Source organism: Telmatherina bonti (assembly GCF_933228915.1).
Source record: "Telmatherina bonti genome assembly, chromosome: 13".
Lineage (NCBI taxonomy): Eukaryota > Metazoa > Chordata > Actinopteri > Atheriniformes > Telmatherinidae > Telmatherina > Telmatherina bonti.
In genome coordinates, this window is record NC_136611.1 from 20,484,114 (window position 1) to 20,501,702 (window position 17,589).

General features: G+C 37.7%; 1 protein-coding gene across 1 annotated transcript; it reads right to left on the reverse strand.

Moving 5' to 3' along the window:
• Window positions 1-1,900: 1,900 nt before the first annotated feature.
• Window positions 1,901-11,455, reverse strand: tbx5b (T-box transcription factor 5b; the record flags this gene model as incomplete). The annotated part of the gene is made up of 8 exons (XM_079250844.1): window positions 1,901-2,484; window positions 3,221-3,474; window positions 4,459-4,550; window positions 6,169-6,321; window positions 8,931-9,078; window positions 10,567-10,686; window positions 10,938-11,032; window positions 11,324-11,455. 8 exons carry the CDS (start codon window positions 11,453-11,455, stop codon window positions 1,901-1,903), a joined length of 1,578 nt encoding a protein of 525 aa, XP_079106970.1.
• Between the last annotated feature and the right edge of the window lie 6,134 nt (window positions 11,456-17,589).

A 17,589-nucleotide genomic window follows, 5' to 3' on the forward strand; every position in this document is an offset into this window, starting at 1 on the left:
TGGGGTTCAATACAGACTACATGACAGCTTTGTAAACATTGTTACAGCCCTGTTGAATGAGGTTTCACGCGTTATCAGGCTCTTTATATTCATACATGCATTGAACCCGATAAAGAGTGCTGCACTTCTAAGAGTTTCCACTTAAGACATGCTGAACATACTTTAAATAGCCCACTGGGAATGTTAATAACTTGTCTCTGCCATATCAAAGAGGAACTCTACAACCAGTTGGCTTTCTCTTGAAAAATTTATTTAGTTTCTGTTTACAAATCTGGATTTATTTTAATAAAACAGAAAAGTTTGTTTGTTCATCACAGTTATTAATCACCAATTTGGGGTGGGGGGTAAAACAGGAGACAAACCCTCAATGAAAAACAAATATATCTGAATAACTGTCTTGTTTCACAAGTTAACAGCAAACTAATCTTTTATGAATCTAGAGCAATAAATACTATTAATAGGAACAATGATTTAAAAAAACAAACAAAAAACAACTGGTAAAACAATCTTTACATCTCATTATCATACTCGCCCTCACACACAGAAATCAAATACATATTGAGGAATGACGAGGTTCTTATTTTTGTTATGTTCGAGCACCTTATCACAAGTTACTGCATGGTAAAACAGCTGGGAAGAGATAAAACGATTGCTTTATGATACAAAAAACAAATCAGGTTAGACTCAACTGTGTCTTTAGCACAAAATTAATTACACAATGTATCTTTACAGCTACTGACAAAGGCAGTGTACTTAATCAAATGTAATTAAAGCGATTCTTGAAATTATGTTCTGTAGATTTGACAGAGACCACTTCAGATTTTAAATAGAGATCAATAAGAATTGGTACGTCATCATTCACAGCATTGTGTTTCCATTGCTGAGCAAGTCTAATGTCAGGAATCAACACAGGACTCATGAATAATTTACAAACAAACAAAAAGGGACAACAAGCACGCACAGAAAACACTCCAGCTTTGACTGGTCAGTTAGGCATGAAAGAGCTGCATCTTCATTGGCCACCTCTCAGTGAACAGAGTAAGCTGATTGGTCCGATGAGGGTGACAGAGAGGACAGTAGTGACAGCTGTGTGACGCTGAATTGTGCAGTTACCCAGAATGCAGTAGAAATACTGTTTACAGGTCTTTCCGCCTGTAGCGAGGTCTAAACAAACTGTTTATCTCTATGGTGCAATGCCTGCAGCTACCACTGCCTGTCTCATTGGAATTTAACTCAAAGCATCCTTGAGCTGAACTGAGCTGACATAGGTTTTGCATACACACATGCACACGTACACACACACACACATGCATTTAGACAACCCATGCCTTTTCTCCTTCTCTGAGACTATGAGCATGGAGCTGTGCGTTGCTCCACGATAGAAAAAAAAGCCTCCCTCAGGCTCTGTTGGGAGAGCTGAGATCATTTTGGCCAGTAAATGTTACTGCCTGTCTGACAGTGGTCACAATTTACATCCTTCACAATGCATAAAGTGGGAGACATTGAGAGAAAAACCGGCTAGTGTTGTTAATGGTCCAGCCTTAAAAAGGGCTCACAGTGCAAACATTTGGATGACACCAGTCACTGAGTTTCGCAAAGACAATAAAATACACATTTGATGTTCATCGTATTGCCTAGAAGGAGCTTCATTTATCTGTGCATCTAGTGCGTTACTGATGTTCAGGTCCAGTTCTTAACAATCCACTGCTCCTTCCAGCAGAGAGAGAAATACAGTACATGACAAACAGATGAAATCTCTTCACACGGCACATGATCCCACTTGTCACAAAAATTTTATGAAAGTATTATATTTAGTCTGTACACAGTGCAGCATCTCTCGGAAGAGCAGAAAGAGGGGGGAACTGAATTTATGGAGAGGTAAAGTTTGTCTGTGGTTAGGTTAAGAGGCTGCGCTCCATTCTGGTACGCCACTCTTCAAGTGTGTGTGAGTGTCTAATGAGTGGTAAAGAGGCGGAGACAGATTATAGCGAGGGTATTCTTTTAGAGGTGAGCTAAGCTGCCTGCTGTGAATGTTTTGAGAGTTCTGAGACGGAGGTCCGGAGCTCTGGCTCTGGTACGGATCGTGGGCAATATGCTCTCCCAGTGGTGGAGAGCTCTGATGAGTTATGGTGCTGAGCCGAGAGCCCTGAGGGCTGGAGCTGTAGGGAGGATGAGTTGTGTAAGGTGGGTAAGGTTCCATGGGGGTCATGGGAGTGGGGAGCGGGCAGGTGTACGACCAGGATGCACAGCTGAGTTCATCCATTCTGGGCTCTGAGCCGGCATACATGCACGCCTGACGCTGTCCCATGTCTGAACTGTAAGGGGAGTCAATGAGACTCAGGGCAGGGTTGTTGCATAAGCCAGGAGGAGGAGGTGGGTAGGAGGAAGGGTGGTAGTAGGGTTCACCCTCATTCGGTGAGCCACCAGTAAAGGGTTTCTTGTATGGATGTTGTTGGTTTCTTGAAGCGCAATTTTCCTCCACTGCTATAAGACAGAGATTTTAAAAAAAAAATTAAAACATTACGTTGATTTTACATTTGATATCAAGTACAAATGAAAAGTAAAAATAAGTTCCCACTTAAAATTACTTTTAGATAAAGTAATTACACAGATAAAGATAAATATACATTGTTGAATGCCCGTGTTAGAAAAGATTTAAGAATCTATACATTTAGGATTTTACACTATCTTTCTCTGAATTTATTGATCCGAAGTAATGCAAACACTGCACACTCTTCTTATTTAGCAAAGTGCTTTCTCATTTTTTTCTTCTCTGACTGATGTTTCTACATAAACCAAGAAATGGGTGCAAATGAAAACAAATCCTTTTTTTATTAATTTAACTGCTGCCTTTGTAAGTCTGATGGATTTGCAAAGAATGTAAATAATGGAATCAGCACAGACTAATAGAAACTTGTCCTTTAGTTGTTTCTTTACTTTCTGGGGAGCCATTAGTTCCCATTCATCATGTTAAGCAACAAAAACAAGTAGAAGCTATTTAAAATCATACTGCATTCAAGAGGGACACAACCGTTCTTCTCTTTAAACACCTTGGTGAGGATGTTTTGTATAACAAACTATAAAATCTTAGACGATGGAGCATCCTAGACTTTACCCCTGAGGACATATTAATATTAAAATTAGTTGAGTAAATAAATACTCTGGACTAAATAAATCCCTGTGTTTATTGATGTATTTTTCACACACAGCTGTTTCCCACCTTTTCTCTTGGTGCAGTGATAGACCTGTGCGTGCTGGCCAGGCTGCAGGTGTGGATGAGGATGGGTGTAGTGTGCAGGTGGAGCACTCAGCAGCTCTTGAGGACTGCCACTGTTCAAGCCATTCTCACAGCTGTAAGGGGACCTGACAGCCTCAGGGGACCCCCGGAGACCTCGACTGTCCACACTGAAGGTACTTCCAGTGGAGCAAGCTCTTTGACGGACAGTGCTGCGCGGCACCACAGGGTAATCCTTACTGAAACAGACAGAAAACACTCAATTCAAGATTAAGAAAGAAGCAATAGTCTGCTTTTCACGCTGTTATAGAGATGAGAATGATGCACAAAACTGCCTTTTCTGAACCTCAACAGGTTTTTTTTTTGGTTTTTTTGTCATGATTGGATTTTGCTTGGCTGAATGCGTGTGTTCTCATTGTTTTCCCCTTTTCTTTCAACTCTACTTAGATATTCGCCATCCTTTCACCTCTGATTTCTTTCTGCACTCACTGCCCTCTTGGTGAACTTTGTGGTATGTAGGAGACAGCGGGCCACATCTCTCATGACTCCTGCAGAGATACACACACATGCATGCACGCACACACACACACACACACACACACACACACACAGCCACTGCTGTTGTGAGATAATTCACTGCTCTAAAAATAAACATCCATCCGTGTGTCACTTCAGATAGACTCTCCTCTGCTCTTGTCTCCTCTCCTCCAACAACACAGCAACATTAAAAACAAGGGTACTGGATTTAATGCCCTGCTCCCTTTCTCCTTCTCCTCCGTTGTCTTTCATCTCTCTCTCTCTCTGCCATCAGTAACAGTCTCTCCCACAAATCTCTAACCTGCCTACAACAGTACCACTTGAATGGAGATTATTTCAGCACGCAAACAGACACCATGTAGGGCCATCAGCTGATCGGTAGTGACAGCCTAATAGACCAGCTGCAACGTGATATCATGTGTTTATTAATGCAGCAGTAGCGCTGATACTCTGCGCGAGTTTGAACTGCACATTGGGTTGGAGATCAACCTTCAGGTGACAAAGACACATCTTTTTATACCTCTTGGTTTATCTCTCACACATAGCCTTGTGTCTTAGACCATATGTACTCTATCATAACAACCTTTCTCCTCTGGCTGAGAGAGGATGACAGAAAGGAATAGTTTCCTTTGAATGCTCACAAGAAAGCAGTCAAAAAGAAGAAAAAAAATCAAGGTTTTACTCACCCTTGAAGCTTGGCCATGCGGTGCAGTTCATTGTCGTCACTGCCTCTGAAGCCCTTAGCGAAAGGATTGTTCTCTATCTTCAGCTGTGTGATCTGAAGACAAAACATTTCTTTTAACTCAAGCACCGCAGCAATCACCCAAGCCCAGTCAAACACAATGTCATACGGCCCACAGACACCCAAAGACCTGAAGGCGCATTCAGTTTTCAACCGCTCCCCTAATTGACTAAACCATTGGTTTACTATCAGTCAGAGGCCCTGCACACGTTAAAAGCAGCCCTGCCGGAGCTCTGCACCACCAACATTCCTCAGTTGCTGACACTTCCAACCGAGCAGGACAGCGTTCTCGCCAGCTGACACAGAATAAACTGTTTACCCAAACAGTCGCTGGGTTTAAGGGTTTCAGGCCAAAGCTTTTAGAGATCCAAAGCTGTAAGCTTTGATGTTAAGTTTTCAAACTTTTCTTGGTGATGTCATGGAGCTAAACCTTTGTGTTTTAAAGGATTTAATCTGGGTAAAGACAGGGCTGATCACACAGTATGCAAGTGAGTCAGAGATCAGATCCAAACAAACTTTAAAAAGCCTTCACCCAGTAAAGCCTCAATATCCGTATTTTCTATACTGGAATACCCAAATATTAATAGAGATGGTGTCTTCTTTTAAGAAGGCAGCTATTGAGGTTCAGTATTTTAGACCGAAACAAACAGTACTTAGATAATTACTATATATTTATATGCACTTTGTACTACTCAAACTGCTACCTAATACAACAACAAATCATCATCACTGCTATTAGTTTGTTCTTTTCACACTGAATGGGGCTGCATACAATTTCATTGCTCTTTTTGCATAGTTACAATAAAGAATATGAATCTGATCATTACATGTTACAATAAAATATAAAGGTGAAACACAGTATAGCTTTTTTTTTTATAACAGTAGTGCTTATAGGTGTATTTGTGCAGGCATCATCAATAACATTAATTAGTAGTCTATTTATTTCTTTGCTACGATATGCTACTTAATTTAAATAAAGTTCTCGAATATGTGTGTCTGCCTACGTGTGTATTATCTCCGATATATTCTATCTGATAATGCAGGCAAAGTGAAATGTGATCGAAGCAGAGCTTTTTGAAAGTTAATCAAATGAGTGGCTCCAAGCTTTAGCAATCTGTCTTCCTAGTAGACCGAGCTGGATCACCCAAGATCAAGGGAAAGAAACGGGTCGTTAGAGATTGACACTTATATCGGCATGAAAACACAGGCATGCACAAATGCTCTTTATCTCACACACACGTGCATGCACACACACGAGTCAGTATCATGTTTGTATTTCACATCCAGAAAGTTAATTTTTTTACACATGTATAAATATACATTTGCATAAATTGTGCATTGTGGACATGTGTGTGTGTGCATGTGTTTGAGAGAGACAAAGAGATTTGCTTCTAACTAAAGACAAAACTTAATCTATGTATGTGAATAGACATAACTCATTTCAGTAGAAAGCATCTGACAATTGTAAGAATAATTATGATTTTATGGCTCAGTTTATAATTTCAAGGAATTGAAAAGGGCTCTACACTTCACGTTCACAATGACAAATGAATTCGAGTGTCAACACAGGGATTTTCTGTGTCCCCGTTACTGCAGACCAATGGATATTTCATTTTGTAAACTCCTTTCCCTCTACATAGTGAACTTTGCATACCTTGTGGTTCTGATAAGACGTCACAGCAATGAAGGCAGTTTCAGAGAAGACGTGGGTGCAGAAAGCTGTGTTTTTTGAGCCAAAGCCGTTGTTTTCATCTGCTTTTACAATGTGTAGACGAGGCTGGTATTTATGCATGGAGTTAAGTATAATCTGCACAGGGGAGAGATGAGTGAAAAAAGATGGTGAAAGACCTGCCATGTTTACAGAAAGCTACCAGCAAGTTATTAGACACGGGCTGTCTATACAGTCAAGATAAATTTGCCTTTATGGCCAGGGTTAATGTTTAAAATGCAGATTTGTGGATTAGATGTTACAACATGGTAAAAAAAAAAAAAAAGTCATAGCATCATATTATTATTACTAAACTTGAAGAAAGTTCATTAATTTACTAAAATAACAAAGCATTTTCATGACAAAAGTAATAGTTTTCCTTTTTTTGTATATGTATATCTCTGAAAAAAAATCTAATTGAAATATGTTTTTGCTCTTCTTTTCTTATCAAAGAGAACAAATGGTTAAATGATAAACCAAGAGAAGACAAGTACTTTCTTGCACTTTATCCGACCTATCACAGGCAAATTACTTGAGTCATGAAATTGACTAAATAATATTCTTCATCAATCAGGTTCCCACTTTCTCAACCAGATCAGCTTTGCAAGATGTACCTTTTTATTTTGAAATAGTCAACATGCATTTACAGTCTGATTTACATCTCTTAATGTCTTTCATGGGATAAAAATGTTGTGTAACAAGTTGCATATCATCCAGAAAGATGATTTGGATATCCCTTGGCTGATTGATAGCATTGACTAGAAGTAATGACTGTTGTCTCCTCTGGTCATAGACCTGACATGACTGACTAAATTTGATTGTTTTCTGCAGTCATGTTTACATAGTTTACTGGATATCCACCAAACCAATCTTCCAGCTTTATTAATATTACTTTACTTATCTAATGCATATTCATGATTCATTACAAATTCTAATTTCTGTCAGCCATCTACAGTCCACGACTGCCTCTCTTTATACTGCTATAATCATATTTTATTCTATATAAATGTTAGCTATGGCTTTTTTTTGGATGTAAATACCATTTTTGGTCAGCCATGTTTTTTTACAGTTCACAAACACTGGTGGTTTGTGAACTCATTTTCTGCTTTCAAGAAATATTGCTTTCAGTTTTTTCTCCTTACACATTGACATCTTCCTTGGTTTATCTGTATTTTTCCTTTTTGCAACCTTCCTGACATCCTGTGAGTTATGAAGAGAGCTGGTTTGGAACATCTAACATATTTTACTGCACAATGTGTTAAATTACTTTCTTGAACAAATGTTTTCTTTCCATTGTTTCCACCGACTTTATCATTATGATTTTGATTGGTGCTTTCTGTCAATCAGCTTGTGTAAAATGCTTTCTGAGATCTCATTTAACTTCAGATTAATTACACAATTTAGACTTGTGAAGTTTTTTTTTATTTTTAAATTAATTGAAATTTTCACTTTCATCTTTACAGCTGGGTGATCCCATTTATTTTCACATATTATTTTCACACAAAAAAAAAACCTGCAAAAAACTGTTTTACATCAAACAATTAAATGGAGCATACTGTAGAAGACTAGAATGCAATGTTTTTGTGTCACACTCAAGTTTTTTATAATATATATATTTCTCAAAATAATGGGGGATGTTCAACATGTTCATTCCTAAATTTAAGAGGGAAAAATCTAGTTTTTCTCTTTAACCCAAATGTTGTAAATGTTACTTTTAATATCATGTAAATTCAACACCCTTCTGTACATTTATTGGTAATTCTAACTGATCGATGTTGATTATGAAACATGTTTTATGAAATAATAAATTGAGAAACAAGGCTGTTTATTCTTCGTTGATCCTTAACCTGGTAGTTTTCAACTGATTGACAGCTAACTTCATTATCCCTGAATCATCATTTGATTCCAAAAGTATGTCAAATTTAGTTCTGAAAAACGATGTATAACACTATGTGTTTTTTGGTTTGAATGATTTATTTTATTATTTATTTTCCTTTCCGATGAAACGGTCTTTCTGCTGTAGGTCTACACAGATACACGAGCACGTTAGTTTATCCAGGCGTGTGAAAGGCGTGTCTACTGGTAGCATGCATCAGCTAATGCCATTTGGAGTCGTTGAAATTATTATCTCTAATTTAACGTTCCTGAAAAGATTATGACGTCTTCTCTTTCGTGCGCATGCTCAAGCGCCAGAACGTGCGCACGCACAATATCCTTTTTTTTTTTTTTTTACCTGGTTTCCACATCCAACTGTGTGGATGCAAACAGGTGTATCTATGCAGATTTAGACGATATTTTAGGATGAGTGGAGTTGTGAAAGCCGGAAGTGGGTGGTCGCTTGTGAATATTTAAGTGTTGTTGGTGTGTGTGTAAGTGTGTGTGTGTGTCTGTGTGCGTAATGTAATATTATTGTTCATATACTGAAAACAACCATCTGGATTTATTACTCCAAATAGCTGTAGCTGTCAGACTTTAGTTTAAACCCAAGATAATCTTTTTGCGTCCCATACCGTTAAGTAATTTTACTACAACAACAACAACAACAACAACAACAACAACAATAATAATAATAATAATAATAATAATAATAATAATTTATTTAGATGTCAAAAATGCACAAAAAAACTTATTTAAATTAAGACCAAAGTTGCGCACGCACAGAAAATGAAACGCGTGACATGTGTAAGAAGTTCTGAAGATAGACTCACGTGTCCAAACGGGTCCAGGTGGTTGTTGGTGAGTTTAAGCTTCTGAAAAGAAACGAGCTGACGGCTCCAGTGGGCTCCAGTAGCTGGAGAATCTGGGTGGACGTACAGCCTGCCGGGCATTGCAGGCTCCGCTTTACCTGTTATCGACCTATACGTGGCCAAGAAGATGCAAAGCAGATTGAAAAATGGTCAGATAGCGACAGAACCGCAGTGTAGGGGTCTGTCTGAGCTGGCTCTGCCAGGAGTCCATCCGCAGCACAGCAGGCCGCATTTGCCACGGGCTGCAGAAGGCCCGGCTGGTGCTTTAATTAGACACAAATGCGTCAGTGTTTTTATTTCATTTTATTTATTTATTTATTTATTTATTTAATGTGTGTGGGGGGAGGGGTTGCTAAAGTTTGGACAAATTTTCCCATCTGAGCTACACCTTATCTTGGCCCAAATGAACGGTCTCCTCGAGATCCTGTTAACTGCAGCTATCAGAGATGTGCCGAGCAAAGGTTTCTAAAATGTAAAATTACCGATAAAAAAAAAAAAAAAATCATAATGCTTTATGACCAAATATTTTAAAAGATGCAACACAAGTCACTTTCTCTTGAGCCACTTCTCGTTTCTACTATTTATAGCTGGAGACAAGTTGTGTGACAGCAGCGCACGCACGTTGGAGCAGCTGAATGCATACATTTTAATGAACTGCTACAGGTGAGTTTCCCTCGACTGGAACTGCTACGTCTGTGTTAGTCAGAGAGAAAGCGACTTATTTACAGCTCGTGTAATATATAGGCTGTTGTGTCTTCAGTCGAGGACATTTAACTTTAAGAGAAGGACAAAAGAAATAAATGTATCTAAACTTAAAAATGGCTCAATGCAAGTCTGTGTGTTCTTTACAAAAAAATGACAGATGAAAGAAAAAATATTTAAGAGATTTTATCTCCAACCACAAGGCCTCCAGTTTATACAGCATTAATTCTGTTTACCTTGTAAACACTAGAGTCTGCCTTGTAAACTGTCCCCTTGTGTCACACTGAGTTTGTGTGTTTAACTCCCCACATCCCCTCTCTTTCTCCCCCTCCAAGTTTTTTTTTTTTTTCTTATATGGAAGCTTGTGTCTAATGCTAAGATGAAGCTGCTCAATGATGGATCACTGTAGAGTCAGTGGTCCGTTCGGATTTTCCCCTCAGCACAAGTTGAATGAGAGAATTTAATCCGGTCTGTGCCGTCTGTCCGCCCCGTGAACCCATCATATTCTGATGTAACCGGCGGGCAGACACACGGGGGGGAAACGCAGGGAAGTAGGCCATCCCAGTCTGCAAGAAGGACCCGACCTTTACGCAGGGCAGAGGCGGGGTGGAGTGGTGGGTAAAAACCCACAACAACGCAGTGTGCGCAGAGTTCAGTTCAGGCTTCTGATGCAGAACTGACATAAGAACAGTCGGAATTCACTTTGACCATTTATTTCTATGGGCTTGTTTTAGACTGTTTTATTTGATTATTTTTTTAAATGGATTTCATCTACATATGTTTTGTTTTTGACATGCATCCCAACTTTCTAGGTTTATTGTGACAAAACCGACCTGCCTCAAATGAATCCTACTGCTAATGTCGCACAAAACGTTGATAGATATGATGTACAAACCATTTGTTATCCGCGAATTTGTAACGATGGTCGTCGCCGGGCACGATGTCCATCAGGAGGATATACTTGGTCTTCGGGTTGAGTCCTGTAACTTTGACTTTGTAGCTGGGGAACATCCTCCTAGAGGGAAGACATTCAAGAAGAAAAAAACGACACTGACTTTCCAACTATATGAACATTATTCTAAAAGCACAAAAAGGTCTCAAAATGAGAGAGGGGGGGCTAAAGACCTGCACTATTCCACAACATTGTTGGACTAGTTTTTCTATTTATTTATGTTTTTTTCCCTACCATTATTTCTATACTCACTTAGCTTATAGGTGATAAAAATGATCAAAATTCACAAGAAGAGCATTAATTTTCTTTCTTACCGCCCCGCTTTAGTGATGATCATTTCTGTTCCAACTTCGTCAAACTTGGTCCAAAGTTCCCTGTCATGAAGGACAACTTTGATTGCCTCCATGCCCTGCAGCAATACAAATGATCTGGGTGTTATTTAACAAAGGACAGGTCTATTCGGTTTAAGGCTTTTTTTCTAGTTTGGATGGGAAAGCTGTGGTACATGATAAACCAATTGCTATTTAAAACTAACATGCAAAATTCAAGGTCACTATTTTGCCACATGCTCAGTCCAAGATTTCTTTTTTTCATCATTCTTTTTCTTTTTGTAAGTTCTCAAAGAAAAAGAAAAATTTAGAAAACTGTGTCTTAGGAAGAATGAAGAATCAACATTTATGTCATGAGCATCAGCACAGACCTGCTGGCTGGACGGTGTCTGTGGTGAAGGAGCAGAGTTTAAAGTGAAGCTGGGAGTCTCCTGTTTGCTCTCTTTTGGAGAATCCATGTCCGGGCGCTCTGCAAGGCCGAACTGGTCCCCTCCGTTTGCCATGTCCCACTAACACACACACACACGCGCACACACACACATTCATAAAAATGTTCGTACAGGCTTTTAATTATATACATGGCTTACAAATACACCCACACAGGGTGAATTGCCTGATTTGTTCCACACCATCTAACAAACTTTTGCTTACAACGAACATGCATTATAAAAGTTGTAGAAAGAAAGCAAACTTAGTTTTGTTTGAGTGATTTTTTTTTTCTCAAAATGGCCCCTTTAGAAATGTTTAACATTTGAGTCTATATCTTTGCAAACTTTGGTGTCAACAATGTCTCTCTGCTGATTACATGATGACAAACAAGCGTCATTTGTCAGAGATGCACAAAGAAGCAGTTAAATCGTGCTGAACTATTTTGATCTGCTGTTATAAAATCAAGAAGTATATGTATTTTAAAAGATAAAATAAGGAGAGAGTATTGGGCTACCTGAGATTACCACGGCTCACTGGGAATTTAGTGTAGGCTAACATATCCAATAATCTAATCTAAGGCTTCACTTAAAAGGAGATTAAAATTTCCCGCTTGAGTTTGAGCCTTTTTTTCATCAATTTGATTTCACTCCCCCAAAAAGGTCTATAGCTTTATGTTCTAGGTGTATGTTTATCAATTATCCAATCAGTGTATTAAAGATGCATTCTAGAAACAATCCTGTCATATAGGATCAAATATGTTGTGTCGGTGCGTTTCGCTTGATAATTGGGGTCCAACGTGTCAAACAGCCGCGTTATGAGATAAAGTGTAGATTTTAAGATGTTCAAGTATGACAGAGAATGTTTTTGTGTGCGCGTGTACTGAATGATCTCTGGGATCCTTTACCTCACTGCCCCGCACTCCCAGCAGAAAACACGCTCATCCTCCTCCTGCGCGCTCTGTGGTTACTCGTGTAATCTCGTGACTTGCTTGTAATTCCAGATATTATATATATATTTTAAAACACAACTCTCCAAATGTTTTAAAAAATCCAGTGTTCCCAGTGCACTGACGTATCATCTCTCCTCGTTTTGCACTCCACTGTCCTTCTCCTTGCGCGCAGACCGCAGCTCGACCTCCACGCTGCACTCGCTTCGCAGAGCTGCTCAAAGTGACTAGATTCCTTCCTTGCTTGCCTTTCTCGCTCCTTCTGATCCATGCAGACCCAGCAGCATCTGCAGCCCTGATCTGAACCCGTCTCTCGGACCCTTCGATACAAATGTAGTCAAGTCCGCCTCACATCTTTTGCCCACCCCCTTCTGGATTCCCTGCTCTGCCATAGGTCTGCATCTATGTCCGTGGACCAAAAGATGGTCGTGACACTGGTCGGTGACGTGCACAGACGCACATACAGACATACACAGATCCTCATGCACGATCAACAGAGTTATTCTCATATAAGAGCATAACCACTCATTATTAATACATCTGCTTCTACCACATTGTTCTCGTGACATATACCACAGTGACAGTGAGTGGACTGTTTTTTGTTTTTTTTTAAAAATATGATCAATCCTGATGTCCTGACCTGATCTTCTGTGTGTTTTTAATTTATAACGTGACGGCAATTAACTCTAATCTGATGTTCTGAAAGAGGATTGGTGATTACAGACTAAATGCATACATGTGCCTCATAGGGAGCAAAACACAATTATATGATATTCATTACTCATCAACCAATCACCGTATCCAGTGCTGTCGACAGGCATTCCCGAGATAAAACCCTGAAGGTCTCATCTCATATGATGGACACAGCCTAAAGATATCTGCTTATAGATCATAGATTTGGAAACGGACAGGCTGATAGAGGCAACAGCAGCAGCCTCGGTTTGACGCGGACGCGCATCACTTTGACTGGATTACAGCAGATCCTGATAACCGGAGGCAACCAGAATTGAAAGTTGAAGCGGTCATTGGGAGGTCAGCATGCCTCCGTCACACATTTCCCGACGTAAATCCGTTCCCTCACTACGCACGCTCTATTAATCCAGTCTCTTTTTGTTCAGTTTAAGTAGCCCTATCATCAAAGCGTGGATTAAAAAATTTACTGAAAATATATGAGATTTTTCCACATTAACATCTTGTGTGGTAATGTGACCGGTGGTCCTAAATATTACTGGAAAATATGACTTATACATATATATATATATATATATATATATATATATATATATATATATATATATATATATATATATATATATATATGCCAAATTTTCATTGAATAAAATAAACATATACAAAATTTTCGCGCGTTTAGAGGAAATTTTAACGAGCCAGAATTCATCGTTTGTTGTACATCTCTTGCCGATATTTGTACCAAAAGCGATTATAAATTAATTCCTTACCGTGTTTAATTATTGAAATCCCCGGTAAAAGAGCTCTGTTTCAGTTCTGTGCAACCTTTCCTGCAAAGCGGCTGCTTCAGTGAGCTCTGCCACTGGGAACGACGCAGTCGGCGGGCTACTCTCTGCCTGTGTGCGTGTGTACGTGAGTGTGTGCGCGTTTACAGACACAAATACTTCAAGTTTTCCCGTTGATTCTGATATTCGATCAATAAGCCAAACATTTTCTATACACACACTACCAGACTGGACCATTTTCGGCTCATGTTGTTAAATGTGAAAATATATTGTATCATTTGTGGAATGATCTTGTTTTGATCATCGGCACAGTAATTTTGCGTTAAAGTCATATTAACAAAGCCTTAAATAATGTATTTATTGTGAATAAATGTTGTAAGAACAAAACAATGTTTCTAAAATAAATTTATAGGATGAATTGAGAGAAATTAGAAAGATCAGACAACAATCTGGATTAACTACGTTTTGTTGACAGTTTCAGCAAATGTTACATGGTCTTAATTTATCTAGTTTACAAATGTATCTATACTGATTGCATTTGTTTTCCAGTGGTTGTCAACCACACACTTATTTACTCTATTGTCTTTTTAACCAATCAAAACAAATTTTCCAGTTGAAAGAAATGAATTCTTTCTACAGACAATTTTTGTCTTTTATTTAAATTATTCATTTGAAAAATATTCTCCGGGACACATGATAATCTCTTATCGATTAAATCTCCACCAAAGTTCTGAAGATGTGTTCATAGCATCTTCACACAGCGTTGTTTATATATTTTCTGAAACAGAAAATTATTTCATGAAGATTTATGTGTTAAAATGCGTATAAACAAGTTAGATATTTTAAAGTAATGCGTCACACAGCTCCAGATTATACAAAGTGGGGGTGTTCTTCTGTTTTTCCCAACTTTCCCAGTTTAGTCCAGTCCGATCACCGGTCAGTAAAAAAATTCTATTGTTTCATATGCTAATAAGAATAGTAAGAAATAATTAAAATAACAACAAGAATTATTTGACATTTTAAAAAAGCATTTTGACCAATTTTTCTTTCTGTGTTGCTCTAAATTTGAGATTACATTTGTTGCCTGATTATTTATTCAACCAAGTGACGCTTATCTTAATAATGAACGCCTTTAAAAGCCTTTTTCCTCCAAAAAAAAAAGCCTACCCTAAAATTAGCTCTAATAAAAAACAGCAAGTACTGAGTACAAGCTGTATAATTTCGCTCAAAAAACAGACATTTTTATTTAATTAAAAAATTAAATTAAATTAATTTATATATATATATATATATATATATATATATATATATATATATATATATATATATATATATATATATATTTTTTTTTTTTTTTTTTTTTTTTTTTAAATTTATTTATTTATTTTTTTCATAATTTATTTTTTATTTTTAAATAACTTTAAAACTTGGCCCTGCAAAGACTAACGGGATAGGCTCCAGCTTCCCTGCGACCCTTTATCGGACTAAGCGATTAGGATAATGAATGAATGAATGAATGAATGAATGAATGAATGAATGAATAACTTTCTAAATTTTTAATGTCTATATGGATAACACTTTTAACGACTTGAAATAACTTTTCTAACTTTTTAAAATTGGTGTAATTAATTTCTTATTGTGTTATTTTCATACATTCTATTTGAGTTTAACACACTATATTTAAAAAAAATTACTCCGGTGTTTACTATTGTATTTGAGTACTTTATCATCTGCAAAATAGAATTATTTTATACACACACACACACACACACACACACACACACACACACACAACCACATATATATATATTTTTATATATATATATATATATATATATATATATATATATATATATATATATATATATATATATATATATATATACAGAAAATTATATTTTTTATATATTTTTTCCCAAAGCGCAATAGATTATATATATATATATATATATATATATATATATATATATATATATATATATATATATATATATATATATATATATATATATATATATATAATCTATTGCGCTTTGGGATAAAACTCTTCATTTTAGAGTTGCTCACAGTGTAAAAGCTAAAAGCAACTTCCATCATACCTGAAATGAGGAGGTAGAGGAGGTTGGAAGGCTCATTACAGTCCCATCCTGGCTTTAGCTAACTGGACCCTCTGTTCTCTGTCTGGAGGAAGTGGTGAAGGGGTCCCAGACCTTCTGCACTCAGCAGGTCTGTCTCACACACCTCCAGCTTGGCCAGAGTGTTTGTGTGCATGTGTGTGTTCATGTGTATGTGTGTGTGGTATTAGAGGGCAAGGTCAACCCATTTCTCTGCAAACAATCACATCACACAGGGCAAAATACATTCCAACCTCCCCCCTGCCTCTAGTTTGTAAGGTGGCCTGATGTGGGAACAGTGTAGGGTGGGGGTTTGGCAGCGGTCCAGACAGGGCCCTCTGAGTCTAGATGAAGGGAAACCTGTTCCATATTAATCTGACTTCATTTTGCAGATGTTGGAAAGATCCTGTATTGGCTTTATAACTACCAACATATTGAAAAGTTTGTACAAACTACAGGAATTTTCTAAAAACTTTTTAAAAAGTACATCAGTTAATATCAATCTTGAATTTCAACATTTAAGTTGGATCTATGTTAAGTTGATGAATAAATAATCCAGTTTGAACATTTTTTGGATGCCACATAGCAGAGACAAACCATGAACATTTCTACGCAGCTGAACTAATAATAAAACCAGAAACCACTGCTTTAATAGCTTGAAAGCTAAAAGCTTATGCTTATTTAAATGCAATTAAGTTGATAACTATTTTAGGATTTTTGAGTGTAAACAAATCTTATAACTGGACATTGTATTCAAGAGCCATAAGAGCCACTGGTGAACAGGATAAAATCTAAAGCTTTTTGTTTATATATGTATTGTATGTGACTTTTTTACAATGTCATTGAAAACACTGGTAAACACTTTAAAAGTTAAAAAAAAAAAAAAAAAAAAAAAAAAAAAAAGAGAGAGAGAGAGAGATTATTTACAAGTTAGTAAAGCTACTTTTTGAATAAATAGCGCTTCAGTGTTCACCAGCTGTGCTGGGAACGATGTGTGGTGACTAGCAGCTCCCTCTAGTGGTTTTCTTATGTAAACGCGGAAGTGATGTTGAGATGGACAAAGAAAGAACTAACAAAATGCATTATCCTAGTTTTTATTAGATAGACAAGTTTGATGTCAGTGTACAAGCAGTAAAAAATACCTGAATCACAAAAGCACTGGAAGCAAGGCAGAGGAGAGGTGTGCAGATCCATCCATGTGTGAACATTAACATTTAGGCTGGCAGTGTTTGCACCCTCAGAGCTGCCTGTCACTCACAGGCGTCACACTGAAGTGCTTCCTGACCTTTACATAATGCTTGTGGACACAGGGATGAGAGATTAAACCTTGAAGGCTTCCAGTACGAGGCCACATTCATCTCTTTGTTTATCAGGCTGTGTACAAACATTAAGAAACCAGGAGTCCACCAGATAACTTCATCATCTCAGTTTAGCTCCTAAGTGGCCAAGGTGAGATATTTTTATACCAGCATATGATGTGCTGCAGTGCTGCACATGCTCAGCTCCTATCAACACCACCTTTCTTAACTTTCCTCACAGCTGTCATCTCCATGTTTACCGGTACATTTGGATTTCTCTCACTACCTGGAGCAGATTCGGCTGAAACAAAGTGAAAACTCATTGCAGCACAGCTGACATTTCACAAGCACTCAGGGCCTTTCTCTACGTAGTGA